General features: G+C 40.0%; 1 protein-coding gene and 1 long non-coding RNA gene across 6 annotated transcripts; one reads left to right on the top strand and one right to left on the bottom strand.

Moving 5' to 3' along the window:
• Positions 1-1,687: 1,687 nt before the first annotated feature.
• Positions 1,688-18,556, bottom strand: LOC26536184. 5 transcript variants are annotated; one of them, XR_005560670.2, is made up of 5 exons: positions 3,608-3,967; positions 2,567-2,678; positions 2,360-2,511; positions 2,047-2,255; positions 1,688-1,922 (listed from the first exon to the last, which is right to left on the bottom strand). It is a non-coding gene; the product is annotated as an uncharacterized LOC26536184 (long non-coding RNA). The 5 variants fall into 5 exon arrangements; XR_005560667.2 differs by lacking the exon at positions 3,608-3,967 and adding an exon at positions 18,484-18,556 and having other exon boundaries at positions 2,047-2,511; XR_005560669.2 differs by having other exon boundaries at positions 1,688-1,966; positions 2,047-2,511; positions 3,608-3,970.
• Positions 4,259-5,442, top strand: LOC6529805 (venom allergen 5 2). The gene is made up of 3 exons (XM_002090751.4): positions 4,259-4,423; positions 4,479-4,870; positions 4,921-5,442. Exons 1-3 carry the CDS (start codon positions 4,304-4,306, stop codon positions 5,345-5,347), a joined length of 939 nt encoding a protein of 312 aa, XP_002090787.1. The 5' UTR covers positions 4,259-4,303; the 3' UTR covers positions 5,348-5,442.
• Positions 18,557-20,351: the final 1,795 nt, after the last annotated feature.

Below are 20,351 nucleotides of genomic sequence, written 5' to 3'. Positions count from 1 at the left end.
CGGAGACTGAGAAAACACCCGAATGCATGGAAATGGAGATTCAACACCTGGGCAAATATTTCAGACGACAAGCCAAGGTGAAAACGGTATGCCAAAGTGGAGAGCCAACGGGTTGTCGTTAGTTTTATTTTGCACTGTGGTCGTCTGGAAAATGTGGTATATGTGGCTTTAAGGCTGTTAAATTTTCACTGAGGTTGGGGGAAATCATCATAATCAGAAGTTTTTATTATTGCAACGAATTTACTGGAATTTAAGGCTGCTTACATACTACCTCAAACACTTAAAAATAACGCTCATTAATTCATTATGCTCATTGCACTCATTGAGGAGCCATTAGTCAATTAAAATTCGAAAACAATACCACGATTTTCAATACAATACACAAATGCCACCTGTCAGTTGCATAAGTAAAGTGTGTATTGTTTTTTAATTTCGTTGGCACTGCAAAAATGAACTCGAAACTTGGCTGCTCTTCCTGATGTGGCAGACACTGAAAGTGACAGAAACAGGGAAAAACAACGGAAAACTCTAAGGGGGGACGAAGTGGTTGCATTTTCACACCTGAGTGTTTTGCCAGTGGCAAGTTGAGCTTAACTAGACAGACAGTTGGATTGTCCAAAAGCGTCAAAGAATTCTCGTCTGATTGTGGATAAACTGTTTTTCACTTGGCTGTCACTGCTCTAACTTCGGCAAAATTAAATCTCATCTCTTCTCAAGAGCCTTCCATTCGAATGGCTCTTAGATATGTGCAGAGTATTCCTTAAAAGGCGGAAAGTTGAGCAAATATCCCAGGTAGATTTACCCCACAAAGTCCAGAGTCTTTCGCAAAATTTGTTTAAACACTTAGAGGCACTTGGGTAAAATGCACACGTAGCCACGTAGCCACATAGCCGAAAAGAGGTAGAAACTTGAGGCAAACTATCAAAAATAAAAAGAACCACATTACACGGCCAATTGGGAACTGATTGGGTCTGATTTTGGCTCACTGAGGTGGATGAAAGTGCAGCTCGACCAGATTGATTGCTGTCTGCAGAGCTGGCAAAAATTCCCGCCCCTCGCCTAACCCGTTTCGACTCCACATCCCAAATCCCCATTCCAAATCCCCAAGCCCATCCTGGCACACACACAGCCCCCATCTCGAGACCCGTCTCGAAATCCTGCCTGCACTCCAAGTGAAGAACATTTAGCCGCCGGGCCGCCGCAAAGTATGCAATGAGTTTGCACTGAGCCTGCTGAGCAGGCTGTGTTTGTGTCATGTAATCTGGGCGTTATAAATAAGTAATTAGCACATAGTGCAGGTGCACTGACTCGTCAAACATTGCCTCGCTCCCACATTCCGCAGATCGCCCCCACACTGCACCACACTTAATGGCCTCCGAGGAGCGCAATTCGGTTTCCAGGACCTTTGTTCTCGCATAATGACGCTACAGCCTTATCTTTCAAGCGTGTCAAACATTGCGTCTTGTCTCCGTGCTTGGGTCTCAGGCCATAGGTGAGGAGGAGCGACCTTCGGGCCCTAAACTAAAAGTGATGGAAAGCACACCTTGTTTGCTCGTTCAAGTCGCCTTTATGAGAACTTGCCTCGATCATTTAGAATGCGCGTGGTTTTAATTGCTGTTGCTCTGGAAATGTCAAGAAGGCGTTTTCGATCACAGGTCTTTTACAAAACACAACCAGTTCTATGGGCTTAATTTTTGCACTCATCACTTTATGTTGGTATTAACGTTTTGATAAAAGTCATAGAATAAAATCAATTTAAATATTCAACAAATATAAGGTTTTAGTAACACAAATTCTTGCTTAATTCACTTAAAGCATTTGTTGCAATTGCGATCTTTATAATGAGCACACATTTTCCAATGTTTATTCAGGCGCAATATGCTCCAATAAAGTTTCCGGCAATTCATCCTGAAAAAGGACACCTGAAATGGACCGAAAAGGAGACTGTCAGCCCGGCGACTTAATACTGAAACGGAAACGAATTAATGGCGCCAGAATGGAGCTTCAATAGCGCTGGAAAGTTGGATGTCGCTGGCATATACATACGTGGATTCGTAGGCCTCCCATTCAATCAGGCAATTAACATTAATTATGATGCACGCTCCAGGACCCATTTCCCTTTGGCCACTCATATCGTATCTTCAACGCATTTGGCTCGCGTTAAAAGCATTTTTGCGACCACTGCTCTCGAAATTCAATTTCGGTTTCCTTTCTTCCGTGGGTTTCATTACTTTTTCCTGCGACAATATGCGCTGCTGATTTCCCCACAGGCGATTGGGGGGATTGTAATTAATGCAGAGTTCGGGGAGGGGGACTGGCAGCCGGGGGCTGTGTGAGTCATCAGCCATCAAATACTCACATATGGCCATCGATATGACAATTTGGTGCATCCATTTTCAGCAACTAATTGGAAGGTAAAATCTCTGGAGAGGTGCAAACATATTGCAACGCTGCGTATTTGTTTGGTAAATATTATGTTTTGATTGCCGCCATTGAAAATTGGCATTAAATCTGCATAAATGTGAAACTAAAAACGAAATAGTCAAGGTGTTGAACTGCCACATACCCCGTCACTTAGATATACCACAAGTAAACCGTCTGTTTCCATACTTTCTCCTATAATCTTTATGGGATTTAGAGTGACCGTGTCCGTGGGTGTTGGCCAGATAAATAAATTCCTATTAAAAATAATGAAAACTTTATTGTTAAATGAGGAGGTGACAGTCTTTTATTTGTTCGTATCATTCAAATCCATACGCCCCAAACTTCCAGTTACATACTTTTCAACGCACCTTCTTACCCTTCGACTAAATGGTATAATTACAGAAAAAGTTTCTATTCATTTGACTAAATTGATTTTTAAAATACACAGTTAGTTGAGTGGATATGCAAATTTTAAGCAATAGGAAAATTCATGGGCGTCAAAAAATGTATATAAAGAAATGTAACTTGTCCTATCGCCGATTTAATGTAATGTAATGTAATGTAAACACATCTAATATAAAACGGACTTAATGTAATGTAAACACATCTAATGTATAAACATGCCATATTACATATTTAGCCCTCGGAGCATTTTTTTAATTACTCTGAAACGCAGCTCCATTTCTATGAAAGCCGTGTCGCTTTTCTCTATTTAACACGTCAAGAATTTCCATCTCTGATAACCTATTTCATTTGGATGCAAACTTTAATCGCGTTTTTTTCACTTTGAAAACGAACATGGCGTGAAAAACGGATGTAACGACTTCGGCACATTTTCAAACCTTTATTTTTCCCCCTGTGTGTCACATCGCCTACTCGGTTCGTTACCTTTCAAACTCAATTAGTTTAATTAATTTGACGTAACGGTGCCATCTCTTTGTTACCAATAACATCAAACCGTCCAAAGATGTACAGATTCTGCAGCAGCCACCAAACTGGGTATAAAAAAAAGCTGTGCATCTCTGTGATTTTTAAACGCGTTTTTCAAGGCTTGCAATTGAACCCGTCCATTTGGTAGACCTTAAAACTGCTACTGAATTTTTACACTAACTTGTTCTCTTAAGTTCTTATTTAAGTCTTAGAATCGAACTTCTGCTCTACTGCTGTATAGTTTTGTACTTACTTCGGTACAACCACCAATAAGTGGATTAGTCTTTTCGTTGAGTGGCTTAACGAACTGCAGCAAAACAGACAAAAAGGGAAAAAACTGGGGAATCTGTCTTCGTTTTTTAGCTGAGCCCCTGTTAAGCGGCAAATGTGGTGCAGCTAATGTGTGTATTATTGGATTTATTATTTCACGGCAACTAAACAGGGGATTTTACTCCCGATCGCTTGAATAAAGAACGTTGGGCTGAAAAGTTCACGAGACAATTAAGTGCAGCACAAAAGCAGAAGTACGGAAACGAGTTTCCCTCTTAATTTCCTCATTAAAATACTAAATGCTGCAATCAGACAGCCACTTAAGCTTAAGTCGTTTCCTGAATCAATTGCCTATGCCTTTTTTATGAGGTATGCGAATTGCTTTGAGTTTCAATGCAACAACATATAATTGATAAAAGGGCATTCTAGAAATAGTGAAATATCTTTAAATTTGAAGAACTAAAGCCAGTCCAATCAGTCTGATTCTATTCAAATTCATCCGTGCCCTAAGGCACTTGGAATATAACAAGTGAATGGAACTGCTTTCAATAAGAAATGTAAGCAGCCTAATTAGTCGCGGATCAAGCGTAAAATTCACGATTTAATATAGGCACGTCAGGGGTTCGATTTATTTATTTTAAAACCTCTGCCGGAGCACACACCTTTTGTTATTTATGCCATGATAAAGTGGATTTGGCTGCTGTTCTCCACATTATTTCTTCAAGATATAAGCGCTTCAAGTAAATGGTGCCAAACTGACCTTTGCAGAGGACAACACGTGCTTTGCGACGACAATGGAGTGGGTAGTAAATGGGTAATTCAAGTCATTCAGATCGCCTTACATATTCTTCCAGAAGTTTCACTCTACTTGTCCTAAACAAGCCACTGCTGTTGTGAAAATGAGCTGGGATATGATAGACCTCATCGTGGACCAGCACAATAAATATCGCAACAAATTTGCCGGCGGAATGGGTCAGCATGCGAAGGCGGCCAGGATGACCACTATTGAATGGGATCCGGAACTGGCCAAAGTAGCTGATGCTCTGGTGCGTCGATGTGAGCCCATCAGAGATCATTGTGCCATTACACCAAACTACAACCATGGAGAAGTCAGCTACTCGCTGGAAAAGTACTTCTGCATGACCTCGAAAAAGGACGCCCTGAGGAAACAACTTGATCGCTGGTTTGACCCAAACAGCAAAGACGAAGTGCATAAGCTATTCTTCTCATGGACTAGCAATCAGCAGTAAGTACATTTACCAGAAACTGCCAAATATTATCGAAGATTTGTTTCAGGGAACTGTCCAAAAACTACTTTCAGATATTGAGGGATCGAGCAAACCGCGTGGGCTGCGCCATAGTGGAATATATTCGACCAGCTCTGGTCCACCAGTTGCTGAAGTGCGTTTACAACTGCGGAGTGAGCCAATGCGAAGATGAAGATAATCCTGTCTACGAGGACACCGATGATGCACCCGCTTCGGAGTGCATGAAGGGAACCAATAAGAAATACCCAAATCTTTGCCACAAAGATGAGCTCGTGAAAAGCTGCAGTGGCGGCTCTTTATTTGATGAACCTGAAAATGATTATAATGATGGTCCAGAGGAGAATGTTGAAGATGATTATGATGACACTCGCATGTCCACCGTGTATACACTTCCAACTTACGACCCAAATGACGTGCTGCCTCCGATACCAGACAACCCCGACTTTAATCCATGAGACCTTTTAGGATCACCTAGAGAAATCGGAAAGAAAAGGTATTAAATATGAGATGGACAGAGAGTGAAAAATAGAATACATACATGATCAAGATATTTGAAATTTATTTGTATTTTGGGTGTACGTCTTCGGAGAATAGTTATTAAACTTGCGACCTGATTTGAAAGCTGAAAAGTGTGACTTCGTAGTCCACTTTTCCGGTCCTCTGGTCTTGATGTGCGATATCGCTGGAAAATGTGGCTTTCGCAGCGAGGCACGATATGCGAATTGTCAGAAAAAGTATTTGAAATGCCAGCTCTCGTATGGATGAGGTTTCGGGTGAGTGGGTTCCTTGGCATCCTGGGAAATCAAGGAACCAGGTCTCTCATGCCGGCCGCATTTAGGCACTTCAAGTGCAACTGTAAATGAAATGAAAACGACCGCACACAAGTAACAAAACCGGACAACAAGCTCGTTTTCCCCCTTTTCCAGAGCTGAGGCGTGTTTCCCAGAAAAACAGTGGATTTTCTACTAGAAGACTGAAACTTATCAAGGGAGAAAACTGCAGGAGTCTGAAATTTCCTTAGTTCATCGCATTTTCAGCCTGCCATTTTGCAGTTCGGATTGGGTGCAAAGTGAAAACGGAATTCAATCAATTTCACGAAATAAAAGTTCTTGCCTGATGCACATTTCCACAACAATGATTTCAGTTTTTAATCCTCTTTTGCTTTACGAGTACTGTACGGTTATTATCGTGAATTGAGTCCTTGTTCGATGCTGGGTTTGTAGTTACTAAAATAAGTGGTGGTTGGTTTAAATGGATAATTAAGCCAGCATCAGCATAAAATACGATAATTCCACAGCAAGATCTTCAAGTTAGGTTTTAATATTTCCTCGCATACTAATGCCCGGTTTAACCCGTCCGGCTAAACCATCAAAACTGTGACGCAACCCATCTGAATTTTAATACCAGCTCCTGCCCCGGAGTTTCCCCACCAGGTGGTGGGTGGATTCAGATTCCGCTTCTTGCTTCTGGAGAAGAGCCCAGCCCGAATGGCTGTCGCAATGTATTAAATGGCCAACGTGGCTTTCGAGGGGGTGGGTGGGCAGTCTAGCACTAACCGCAATTTATGTCGACTTCACTTCCGGTCTGTGGGAAATAACTCTTGTTAGGCTGCCAGGAGCCAGAAGTCCTGCCCTGTTGTGCACTGTGCGTGGGTATGGGTTTGGACTTGGGTGGGTGTGTGGGTGTACGGGTGCTGGTGCTGGCGGTATTTCTTGTCATCATTTTCAGGCAGCTGCAAATTAACTTGCATAATTCAAGCGTCAGTGGGAAAATGTGGTCCGAGTTCATCGGCGCATTTAAAGCCTGGCGAAGACTATTATGTCCTTGTGTCCTTGGTGCCTGTTAAATTATGAGCCCACTGGGCGCATAAATCAACACAATGCCTTTTTCGCTCCTTGGCTCAATTAATAAGAAATTTCCATAAATGAGCTTTAATTAGATTGGGCGCCAAATTGAAAATGGTTAGCGTATACTCGTACGAAGTTTGCCGGTTAGACCCTGCTAAAAGGTGTTTGCCACATTTTGGCGTAACCAAATTGGACCTTTCATTACAAGATATATTCGCCCTTATTAAAGTTGCGTTTTCCCTTCACAGAATTTTGTACAAGTAGAAATTCTATCCAACCAACCACTGGGAGCTAGTCCTCATTATGCAGAGTCAGTATAGGAATGACGGCAGTCTCTTTGTCCTTGGATGTGGCGCCACGAAAACGTCAAGATTCGGCACTCTCATAAATTCTATGGCGCGTGCGGTTCGGGTTTCTAGTTCTGAGTTCTGGTGGCAGTAAATCTGAGAATGTTTAAGCACTATCCGAAAAATCGAGAAGCCACTGCAAAAGCCAATGACTGCCACTTGGCAACATTGGGAATTGAGCGCAGCGGAAACCGAGGAAAAAACTCGAAGAAAAGGAAGTATGTATAGTATAAAATGTGAATGCGAATGCTGGCGGCTTGTTGCCGGCATTGGAAATTTACGAGTGACACAAATGTCCTTCCTGCTGCAATGCAGTCGCTGGGAAATGGGAATGGAAATGTGAATGTGAATGGGAGAAGCTGGTTTAATGACAAGACAAATTATGAAATTTTTAGATGCTTAACTCCCTTGGCAAAGTTTCAGATAAAAAATGAGTTTAAGGGAACCAGAAGAGAAGAGGGCAACAGTCTTTGTAAGTATAAATATGTACATTTTAAAGCTTTGTGTTGAGTTTAGTGTGATGTATTATTATGACCTTATTACGCATATTTTCCAAAATATAATAAATTCGATTTCTGATAAATGGTTTCGGGGAGGTCGCACCACATCACATTATTCAATTGCGAAAATGGTACGCATTGAATTTAAATGGGAAGGATCTGTTCGCCCATACTCCCTAACTAGTACAATTAAATAAACTTTAAATTGGTCAACTTTAAAACTTTTGTGTCCCTGTCGACAAGTGCAGTCCAAAGTTATTCGAATGCAGCGTAAGTTTTAAAGGCAATGCAATCCCTCGGAAATCCGCAAACAAAGCCGCCTGTCTTTCATAGAACTTGGTCCTGGGTGAAATCATGGGATAACAATAAAGCACACAAAGCCAACAAAAAAGCCGCAAGAAGCTACCAAGTTGGAGACAAAGACCCTTGCCACATATTGTCTCCTGGCCTGGAAGATGAAATGGAGATGAAGGAGGAGCAACTGGGAGCGTTCCAGTCTTCAATTCACATGCATGTGGCCGTGTCAGCAGAAAGATTATCAACAATAAGAAATATGTCGACCTATCGAAGTTGAAGTGACAAAGTGTGCGGCGGTGGTCTCATCCATCCATTCGGATACAGTGCTCGTACCAGTGTTTGGTACCCCAAATCTCAGGGCCTGACTTTTGTTAACAAGAAGGATATTGTGGCTGACAGGAGTCGACAACGTGCGGCCAGGATTGATGTGGGTGTTGGCTGGGGATATTTGTGTTTGCCACTCGAAACAATAAATCCACTCGAGGCGAACCCGAAAAGGAAACTGAATCAACCACAACAACCCAGAGGCAAAGATCGCAAAAAGTGAAGGACCCCGTCGACCAGAAAGATTCAAAGTCTTCGACAACTGAATTATGGAAAAAGTTCAACAAGGTTGCTGAATTGATTTGGGTTCAACTGTATCTCAATTGACCAACTGACCTGTTCATTTGATGTAAAAAGTACATCCAATCGAAGTTCATTATTAATTGCTTCCGCTACTTTTTCCACAGCGCACAATGAGCGTAAATATTTTGAAACGAAACAAAAAAGTTACATAAAGTTTAAACTGGCTAGGGGAAAATACAAAAAAATTATTTATTTCAAGGTTATATGGCAAAAAAAAACATTTCATTCCATTACAACCACAAATCCTTCAACACTTTGCTGTTGAAAGTTTTTGAAAACTAATTAATTAACCTCTAATTGCATTGGCAATGAAGTCCAATTAATCAATCTGCATTGCATACAACAGGAACAAACCTACTTGGTACTTTGATTAATTGCCAAAACTGGCAATGGCGAATAAAAATGCATTTCAAGATTGGCCAAAGCTGTCCGAAAGTTGAATCAATCTTCGTTTCGCAAAGTTGTCCTGCTCTTGCTTTTGACACTTCGTTGGTCGCATTTTCTGGCCAAAAGCGAAGGAGGGCCATAATTGTCAGTGGCAGGTTCTAGTTGGGCCCAAGGTTGGGAAGCAAAGTTGAGAAGGGTTGAGTTGAAGACGTGATTCGACGTTGTAAGATGCTGTACAGCCAGTTTTATGAGAGATGTAATACTATACTATATTAATTTTTCAGCCTTTTTAAGATTCATTCATTTAAGAAGCACAACTATTTGCTAAGCTGGTTTTTCATCTACTCGTGGCTCTACGAATTAAAGTGAGTCCTCCAACCCGGAGCAATTGTTTTACCTGGGATTTTCCTGACTCTCCTTTGAATTCCTGCTTTAGTGCGCCATAAACTCGTAGTGCAAACACAAGGAGGCAGCACGAAAGTCGCATTGAAATTGAAGCCTGTCTCAATGTTTTTGTTGTCGTCTGGCGAAGACACTTGAGACTGACATATAAAACATGTCTCGCTGAAAGTGCGTGCGTTTCTGCTCTGCCTGCATATTGTGAGGAGCACAGGACTCACCGAGGCAGACATGTCCTTCCATTCAGAAGCACGCCTATCCATTCCGGTTTTCAGTCCATTTCAATGGGCAAGCTCACTCTCTTATCGTCACAGGCAATTTGATGCCTGATATTTTTACCATTTAGTTCAATCAATTTGTCACAATTTCCGGCAGTGGTTGATAAAAACCAAAAAACAAAACCAACACAAACGAGCGAAAAGCACCCTGAGCCAGGACCTATTGAAATCTAATGGGACACACAGCTCCGTGACTGTGGAAGACGATGAGCATGGCGATGTGGATGGTGCTGGGACTGGTGGCACTGGTGGCACTGGTGGGTAGATGAGTGGATGGGTGGATGGCGATGTGGATGCGGAATGCTCGCAGGTCATTGATCAGATCTACGCGACACACATAACAATGGGCCCTGGACCGAACCCAAACTGGCACGTACTCCGAAAATTTGTAACTTGTTGAAATAATTTCCTTCCTTTTAACCCCAGAAGGATTTGCTGTGGTTAACCTTTCCGTATGGTAAATGTCAAACATTTTTGATCTAAATTATAATATATTTTGTTTTTCTAAATAATACGTTGAAGATATTTTATATTAATTATTAACTTTGCAATAAGCCTTTTATTTTTTAAAAATATATATTTTTTTATTAAGAAAATTGTCTACGATTTATGTTCGAAGCTTTCCCGTGCAATACGAAAAATACGAGAATTCAACGCCATGATGACTCTGATATAATACAATAACTCTGTAGCCACTTTAATCAATTAAATAAAGTGGTGCCAACCATAAAGTGATGATGTTTATTATTGCAATGACACATAAAACAGTAAATCCCTTTAGGCCCTCGGATTTCCTTTGCATACTAATGTTAATGTGATGTGTTGCTGGATAAGTGAGATCAGATATTTGTGATAAATTCGGTCGGTTTCGAGCTCCTTTATTCGCCCTTTCCTGTACTTGTACTTTTCATTTTTGAATGGACTGCAAAGCGTTGCATACCTGGAGGCGCAGTCGAGAGTTATGACAAATGGCAACACACTCACACACTCGCGTTTTTGGCTCCTTTTCCCCAGCCACCCCTTTACGTCCCGACTTTTCCTGGCGGCTGCAGTTTCTATTAAAATTCAAGTGCGCTGCAGCAGTTAGTGTATAAGGGAGTGTTTGTCGAGTCCCCTGCACGGAAATTACATTGTAAATTTCACCGCAAAGTCCAAGCTAGGCCAGGGCAAAACTGGTTCCGCCAAAAAAGAGCAAAACAATTTAATTAAAAACCGTGTGGCGAACAAGGATTCGGTTTCGTTTTGTGCTTGGGCCTTCCACATAGTCCCTCTTAATTAGTTGAGAATCTGCGCCATAAAGGTCAACGAAAAGCCAAGCATTTCTTGTCAAGTTCGAGTTTGTGTTTTTAATTTTTAGCTGATGACAAGTAAAGTTAAAGTTAATAAATTTTTTACTTAAAATAACTGAGTGCCACCGTCTGCAAAACTATAACTATAGTTATGATTTAATATACTAACCAGATTAATAAATATATAAATTAAATTATGGAAAGGCGAAATATTGACACAGAAACATCTTTTTAAAGAAAGAAAAGATGGTGCTGCAAGATACTCAGATATCCGTAGTAAAGCTCTTAAGCAGACGCTGCCTAATGAGATAAAAAGTATACAAGTGGATAGCAGGCACTAAATTTGTCGTTTCTCCCTGTTAAATCGCCACCTTTTTATTGAGCACTTAAAGCCTTGATAATGTGTCAGAGTAAAATGCAGAAGGCGGGGTAATTTAAATCCGTGTCTGGTGGCAGCTTTGGAACGAGTTAAGTAAAGTGTTTTGTCGGCCGCTCATAGCATGTTGACCATCGCGTTAGGTCATTCGACTTTCCGGCTTTAAAGGGCCATAAAAAATGCACGACAGGGAACCCGTTGCTTTCGTCACGCGATTCTAACGAATTTTCACTTCTTAACTGGCCAATTGCGTTCGTTTTTCTTATTGTGAGTGTTCTACGTTTAGTTTACTTTCAGGTATCCAATTACTAACCGAAAAGGTAGCAGAAGCAAAGGAACTTTCACTGCTAATTGCATTTAAGGGAACATATTTATATACTGGCAAATCTTTGATTTAACCAGTCACGCAATCTTTCAATAGCGCACTTTTGAGTGCTAGATTCATACCCTCACTTTAAATAATATGACAACTTTCTCTGCGTTCAGGGGAGACATTTAACTAAATATATTTAAATAATCCGAGCTGGAAAAATATAATTTAAAGGCCATACACCCCAAGTCTAGCAGGCTACAAAAATAATAAATAAAAATGGAAAAAGCCCATAAAACACCGCAGAGTTACAAACTAAATATTTACGTTACTTTGATAAACATTTTCGAGCAATAAATAGTTGGCTTTACAACTTTATTATGGACCGCACAAAAGCCCAGCGAACGAGGAACCAAAAAAAGCAAAGCAAAAGCCAATTTAACGTAAAAGAACCTTTTGGGAAAATAAAAAGAAAAACAAGGCAGCATGGCGATTCCGCGGTGTTAAACTTTTTATGACTTCCCCTTGGATTTCGGTCCCTCTGCGCTTTCCTTTCACTCGACTCTGTTGAATACAAATATTTCTGTCTCCACAATTTGATCGTTATGGGTCCATTATAATTTGTGCCCTTATTATGGGTTTTATGTCTGCGAACAGCCAAAGCCATTAGAAGGTTGAGAATTGCTGGGTCCAATTAGAAATGGGTTATTAAAATTTTCAGTCACGCCGCTACAATGCCGCGTTTGGGACACACCTGTACTGTCTTTCCGATTCTTTATTTCGCAATAACTTGGTCGTGCCCTTTTACTTTGACACTTTCGAATAAAACTTCTTAAAATATGGGATTAGCGCAACCGACGTCCTTTTTACTTCATGTCCTAAGCTCTATTTTAAAGGCTAAGCCATTTTGCTATTGGTTTTCCCATTTTTTACTCTATTCATTTTTGTTTGACAATATGGAAAGGGGAAAACCGATAAGGTACCTGTCTCCGTCTCCGTCTGTTATTGTCATTCAGTTTGTTCATTCTTCAGGAGTCCGGTTCGCTTCGTTTATTAATGGGATCCAAACACAGCCGAGTGGCAAGGACATGCAAAGCAGAACAAGGACTCAAGAGGACAACGCAGTCGATCCCCGCTGACAGACAAACCGGATACCCAAGGTGACACGAAGATATGTGAAAGGGCAAAGGCGAACCCCCTTGCAAACGCCCGGATTGCCGGCGTTAAGGGTAGTCGAAGGAACATCGAGGTGCAGCCTACGATATTGCGTACATACAAAAGTAAAAGTAGTTCTCAAGTGCCGCACACTTCCGCACAATGCGACAAAGTGTAAAACGTACAGCAGGAGCTGCTGCAGGGAAGCGACGGATCTTGGGGCGAAACAAAAAGTTGCAAGTCGGAGACAAAGTGGGCCACAGGTCCAATAAAAAAGCCAAAGATGCGAATACATCCACATCAGGGTGCTGCGACCGAAAGAACGAGCAAAATCGAGGCAGAAACAGACTGAAACCAAACCCGATGTGCTTCTTCCACACTCTTTGGAATCTGAGATGCATGTGGCATACTACATGCGAGTAGGTCCTGCTGTCCTTTCGTCCATTCGTCCTTTCTGTCTGACTGTCTGTGTGCTTGCTGACAGCAGGATGGCAGAAATTCAAGTCAACACTTACAAGTGGAAATTAAAATAAATCCAAAAAAAATAATGCGCACATGCTACAGAAAGAGCATTCATATGTATGTACCGGTGTACGTACGATAAATCATACTTAAAGATATTTTGCAATTCACTCTATATTAAATACCATAAAAGCTGGTTAGAAATATCTTGAAATAATAGAAATGTATCCCAAAACTTAAGTTGTAAATCACAGTTCCAGAGTATACGAAGAATAGATGATAGTGCTAAACAGGAAAGTAACTGAATATTTTACAACATAATGTTAAAGGTTTGAAAAAAGTCTTTTTCCGAAATATAATACACAATATTTCATTTGTATTTCCTCGATTTAGTCAATAGCAAGGCTCCACTGTAGTACGCAATTGCTATATGTTACAGCAAGGACATAACTTGGTCGTCAGCAGCTTGTGTGCAGTGCGTATGCAAGTTTGCCCCTTTCTCCGCAGAGAAGCCACTTGCAGCCGGTGAATGTCATGCTCACACACAGATACACACGCACACAGCGGCAGTCTTGAAGGAGGAAGCAGTCGATCCTTGAGTTTTCGTATAAATCTATGGCAGCATAAGACCGAGAAGTACACATGCACATACACACGTATATGTATAATTTATATATTTGAGGGTAATGCATATTTATCTTAAGCACTAGCGCACACTAAGACAGTCGAGCCAGCTTAAGGGTATTTTCTAGCTGATTGGGTACGATTTATCACCCCTCTCATATAGGAACTATCTGTCTGAATGCAAGAGTTTTTTGATCGAAAATAACTGTGTGGAAAAGTTGCGAAATTAAATCGAAGAAGTTGGTGGGAAGTAAACCGATAAAAAAGATTGCAAGAAGTTAAACCTTTCCAAAGGCGAAGTGTCACACGCTTTCAAAAGGTTGCCAAATAAATTATATTAAATTGTAGACGTCGGAAATATATGCAATAAGTATATATAGCACAGCTTCCGAGCTTATTTATCTAAGTTAAGACAATTGGCTCTAAACCATCATAACTTTGAAATCATAAACTTTATCCCACGTTGCATAATCATCATTCTGATTCTCTAAAGCTGCTCGAAATGTTAGTCTGGAATTCTTGTTTAAAGCGTGGATGCTAATATAAGATTCAATTTGATTTCCATTCTATTAAAACTGTCTCATTGAAGATAATGGGCCACTTATGTACGGTTACGGTAGCACGAATAATATCGCAAGCGAACCAGTTCGAGTGAATTGGATAATCGCCATGGAGAACTGGAACGACCTCTGTCACTGTACTATTGATAAAACAAATTGGGACTTTTCCACGTTAAGACTGTGCTGAGAGAAATAAGATATCTCCATACTGTTCTACAAATTTCATTATTTGTTCAGTAAAGCATGCAATCTTTTTCACATATTTTAAACTGCTTTTGGGACTGAGCATAGTTTAGTTTTCCCTACTGTTTTATATTCTATTCAAAAGTCTACTTCCTGATTGATAATTAATTTCTGAAGCACATTTCCGTAGGCATTAATATTTAAACTCATATTATCCGACGCTTTTAAAGTAGGTTTCAATCGTGCATGCTTAAAACTTGTTATCCCAGATCCAGATAAACGAAACCAAAACTGCTGTATCCAACTGCAGCTATCCAACTATTTCCCGGTGTGAGCCACAACGCAACAGAAAGTAGTCAAAAGTTATAATTTCAATTTCGGCAATAAGCGAGAACTTTTCGCAGCTCGTTGGTGACTTTCGGGCAAAACATCTAGAAAATAATTAAATAAGGAAAAACTCGCCAAGGGGCCAACAGCACCAGAAGTCAGAGGGCCAGAGCTAAATGCTAAACGAGTCTCAAGTGAATCGCGACATTCGAGCCAACATGAAAAAGAGGGAACTACCAAAAATAATAATAACAGCTACTGCAACTTCAAGGGCCAACAATTGCATATGCACTTGTAGCCTTCCGTGGTGCTTCAGGACTCACAGGACTCGCAGGACCCCTCGGACCTGGTAAAAATCTGTCCATTGGCATTGCAAGAAACGGAAAAGTTTTTCAATTAAATTTGTTTAGAATTTAACTTTGCAATTGGCCCGACCTCCGACCTACGAGTCCTTCAGGGAAGTTCGCAGAAAAACCATTTGGACATTTCTTCGGAGACTCAAGTAGAGACCCAAGTCGTGAGAGTTCTTAGTGAAGAAGTCGCCGAAGTGGGGGACGCAAAGAGTGGCTATAAATAATTAATCCGTTCGCCATTTCATCGTAATGTTTGTTTGCCAATCTGTTGGGTGTGCGCAATTCAAAATTGATGGGTTCATTGTGGCATTAATTGATACTGAACGTGAGTGGCATATCAAAGTGCCTCGTTTCAATTAGGCCTGATTGATGGGTGGCCCGTGCTTTTCAAAAACAACACTCTTCGAATGTAAACAAACAAACATGTAGTGGAGCTGCTACTTAATTATATTATTCGTTTTTGCATGGGAGAAACTTGCTTGCCTGATTTCATATGTTAACTTTCCATTCCATTTGCAATTAGTGCATTGTCGTATACATTGTAATATATGTATATAAGTTGCACTATGCACATTTTCCTGCTCATGTCTTGTCAAATTGCCTTTGAACCCTATACTTGGCCTGTTTGAGCGGAAAGTTATGTGAAGGAGAAAGATTATTGGGGCAAAAGCCGAAGGAGGAGGTCATGTGAGCTCAGTTTTAATTAGTCGCTCAATATTCTGCAGTCCACAACAATAGTTGTGTGTGAGTGGTTAAAGCCAATCCTGGCTCATGTCCAGTCAACCGATGTCCTTTATATAGCTACCTTTATCTGCACAGGTCCAGCCTTATCTGGCCATTAAATCCGTTTTACGTGCTTCATGAAACGAATTGTGCCACACGCGGCATTAATAAATTACACGGAATTATTTTGATTGTGCGCCATTGACAATCCCACTGAATTGCCTTATTTCAAAACTAATTTAAAAACATTATGTACTGTATTACCAACGATATAGGCAACATACATCTTATAAAGCCTTTGATGTGAGGCAAGAAATGTAGGATTATTTAAGGGTGATATTTCAAATACAAATCTCATTTAAATATTTATTTATATTTTTTTTTACAAATTATTATGACAATTTATTAGTTATGCCTTAAAAAATTTAATAAATTTCATATTGAGTGCATAGGATAGAAAATTACTGTAATAATATACCGCACTTTTTTTAAGCAATTTAATTGGACAATCCATTGATGTGTTTATAAATTCATTAAACTAGTAACACAACTTCTAGTTTTCACCCGCTATAAAACTTTTCACAGGACTTTCGCGCTTTCTTTTAAACGCCCTTTCAGTCCTTTCTTCACCGCAACCCTTGCCATAAATATTTACATATCTTAATGCAAAATTAGACAATGCGACCCACAAACTTGGGGCTAAAACACTAACGCCCTAAGCGGTCGCCATTCGCTTGATTGGCGAAAAGCTCCAGCAACCAGGACCAATACGACACCCAAGATATTACAAACAAAACTCAAGAAGACAGCAAACAACGTTGCAAAAAGTTAGCCAAGCTGAGGCGGCGGCGGCGGCAAATAAAAAAGTACACAAACTGGAGGAGAAAGAAAGAACTTTATGCTAATTTCACTTTTCTTGAACGATGGCATAACCCAATTCTTCTCCCTGGCTTCCTGAGTTTTTTCCCATTTCCGTCCAGAACCAACAGATAAATGGCGCCAGAAGCTGGAAGGAAAGTGTATGACTTGAGGTGTGGGAAGTGGCTGATATGATAATTTCCAGCATTGAAGGGCACGCAAAGTTGCCACAGGATGCGAGTCGAACGTGACCCAGGCTAGGAAAGTGATGGCTCCAGGGATGCAATCAAATCCGAAACGAAACTCTAGTTGACATTACTTTTTATTGAAGCCAGTTATGATTTATGAAGATTCGGCGGGCTTAGATGATCAAAAAATCACGCGTGTTATATTTTCTTAAAAACTGTCACTTTTTAAACTCAAGGGCAATCACAATAGGGGCGCAACATTTTTCTGACACACAATCCTCGGAGACTTATGCAATCCAGAAAAAGAGCGTGAAGCAAAGGGTTGTATTTGTGGAAAAAAGGATACATATTAAATAAATACATATTGAAGCCCAAATGTACGTACATTTGTATGTTCCATAAGTATTAGACAAGATTACCTGAATCCAACCCATTATATAAGGGGTCAATTTAAAATATTGCTGAGCAGTTGATTTGCTCTGCGGAGGTCAATTCAAAATGAATTTCTAATTAGGCAGCTCAAAGGCCGGAGTGCAATCGTAGCTCGGAGCAAACAAATGCGGCTAATTAACATTTCTGCTGCTTTCTGACACGTCATCAGTCAGTCCTTTAGAGCCTATTCAAATGAATTTCCCATCCAAGATCCAGCATTAAACCCGACGACAGTGGCGTAGCAGTGGGTGGTGTAGAAGTGGGTGTGGCGGTCTCGGGAAGCGGAACACAATAATACAATTACAATAGATTTAATTTTATTTTATTCAATTTTTACATATCGGATAATGATAAATGTGTGTCACAACTATGATAGCCTTGTAATTTGTATTATGCACATGCTTATGTGTGTGATCTTATTATTTTGTAATCAAAACAAATATTTATCAGAAGTAGTAATTAAAACAAACTCTCAATTGCAATTCGAATTTCTATTAAAACGTCTTGTTGAAAGAGAATAAAGGCTGCTTAAAAAAATTATATGTACGGACAAAAATGCTCTCTCGATTCCAATTCCATTTGTTTCCCTTTCGGCTTGAGTGAAACCAGATAGCCAACATGTTGGTTTCAAATAAGTTGGAGTCGAACAGGTTGGTCTCAAACTAAACTTGAGTGGAAAAATAATTCACCTCTTTTTCCCCTTCGGTTTGAGTGAAACCAGATAGCCAACATGTTGGTTTCAAACAACTTGGAATCGAGCAGGCTTGGTCTCAAATTAAACTTGAGTGAATAAATAATTCACCTTTTCTTTACTCCTTCGGTTTGAGTGAAATCAGATCAGATAGCCAACATGCTTATGCTGAATCGCACAAGTTCGGTCTCAAATCAAACTTGAGTGGAAAAATAACTCACCTTTTTTTCCCCTTCGGTTTGAGTGAAACCAGATCAGTATTCTATACACGCAATTCTCTTACACCTTACTAACACATTGGGATATAAGAATATTGAATTGCGAGAAATTGCGGATGTATTGTCCATTTATATAACATTTACCTATTTTTACACTTACCATTTTTAATCAATTACTTCCAAATAAATAGTGTGATTTCGTCCGGTACGTCAGCATACTAGTGCCACATGCCAGTAAGGGACTTGGACCAAAGGAGTCGCGTCCTGAGTAGGCATGCTTGCTTCCGTCTAGCTCGTCAGATGTGGGATCCCTTGGAAGTCGCGAAAGAAATATATACGAGAGGCGGTTATGGCCATGTCCAGAACAGAAATGGGGTCTAATGCTCCACGGACTGAGCTTCTGGACAGTTAAGTTAAATGAAGTTGCTCCTTTTCGATTTTTCATTATTGTTATCGTTCTGGAATTTTCTCTGATTTTGACTGAATACGTAGCGATAGCCAGATGAGTAAGTAATATTCTATATTACTCTACTACAACTCTATATTATTAGATTGAAAGTTACTTAAAACAAGACAAATATATCGGCATAGCGTAGGCAAATAGCGTTGCACTGCGTGGGCGTGGTGATATCAATTACAAATCAGAAATCAGATGTTGCATCTTAGGGATTATACTGACCTTGGCAAATATTCTAGCGTTTGGCTGCCAAAATCTACCCGTTTATCCGCATGTCCTTACCTGAAGTTCAACGAATACGTGATATTCAACTCAAAAGCATCATAAAATCGTCAACTACACGCCGCAGATACCTTGCTAGAAACATAATGAATAGAACCGCAGGACTAATATTTAATTTACGAGTAAGGTGTAAGCGAATTGCGTGTAAAGAAAGTTAATATTTCAACCATTTTACATAAGCCACTAAGAGGAGACACAAACCCACAATTCACCGCAAGGTGGAGCATGCGATGGGAAAACCATCGCTTGGTGGAGCCACTGAAAATTTCATTTGCCGCCAGGTGGAGCTCCGTAGTCTCACAAATACCGCCAGGTGGCACTATTTTACCCCTATATGTTGCCAAAGAGGAGAAATTTCAAGATATGATGCGCAATGTTGCGGCAACAAAAGCAGTGGTAAAGAAAAGGTGAATTATTTGTCCACTCAAGTTCCGTTTGAAAGCAAGCCTGTTCGACTCCAACTTGTTTGAAACCAACAAGTTGGCTATCTGGTTTCACTTAAACCGAAGGGAAAACAAATGAAATTGGAATTGAGAGAGCATTTTTGTCCGTACATACAATTTTTTGTTTTAAGCAGCCTTTTTTCTCTTTCAACTAGACGTTTTAATAGAAATTGCACTTAAGAGTTTTTTTTTTAATTTCTAATTCTGTTAAATATTTGTTTTGATTTAATAAATAAGATAATAAATTTTTAATAAATTTAATAAATTAGATTTAAATAAAAAGATCACATACATAAGCATGTGCATTATACAAATTACAAGGCTATCATAGTTGTGTCACATAAAAACTCAGGAAGCCAGGGAGAAGAATTGGGTTATGCCATCTGACCGATGGTCAGATGGTCAGCGATTTCTCGCAATTCAATATTCTTATATCCCAATGTACCTACAATACTCTATAAAAAGAACACATACATTCGGTAGGAGCTTTAAATGGATCCTTCTTGCTCTCGGGCACTAGCCTTTTGAAGAGATGGGTGCCCAATGATTGTTTTTTCCCACGTTTTTCGGCATTCTCGTTGTAGGTGATTACATTTCCTATAATTTTGTTTGAGCATTGAAGGATTTGGCCAATATTTCTAAAAGATTTTCCTTCAGAAATGAGTTTTTTGATCAAGTCATGTTTTTCTTCAGTACAGTGCTTTTCACGTCCCATTTTAACGATTTTTTAAGGAAATTTTTTAAAAATCGTTTTCGAAATAATAGAACAAGTGTCAAGTTTCATAACCACATGCTTTTTACCTAAGTAACCCTTCGATTATTATTAATTATTTGAAAAAACCGAAA

This window comes from Drosophila yakuba, chromosome 2R, assembly GCF_016746365.2.
Source record: "Drosophila yakuba strain Tai18E2 chromosome 2R, Prin_Dyak_Tai18E2_2.1, whole genome shotgun sequence".
Taxonomy (NCBI): Eukaryota; Metazoa; Arthropoda; class Insecta; order Diptera; family Drosophilidae; genus Drosophila; species Drosophila yakuba.
This window is presented reverse-complemented; position numbering and strand designations above follow the sequence as displayed.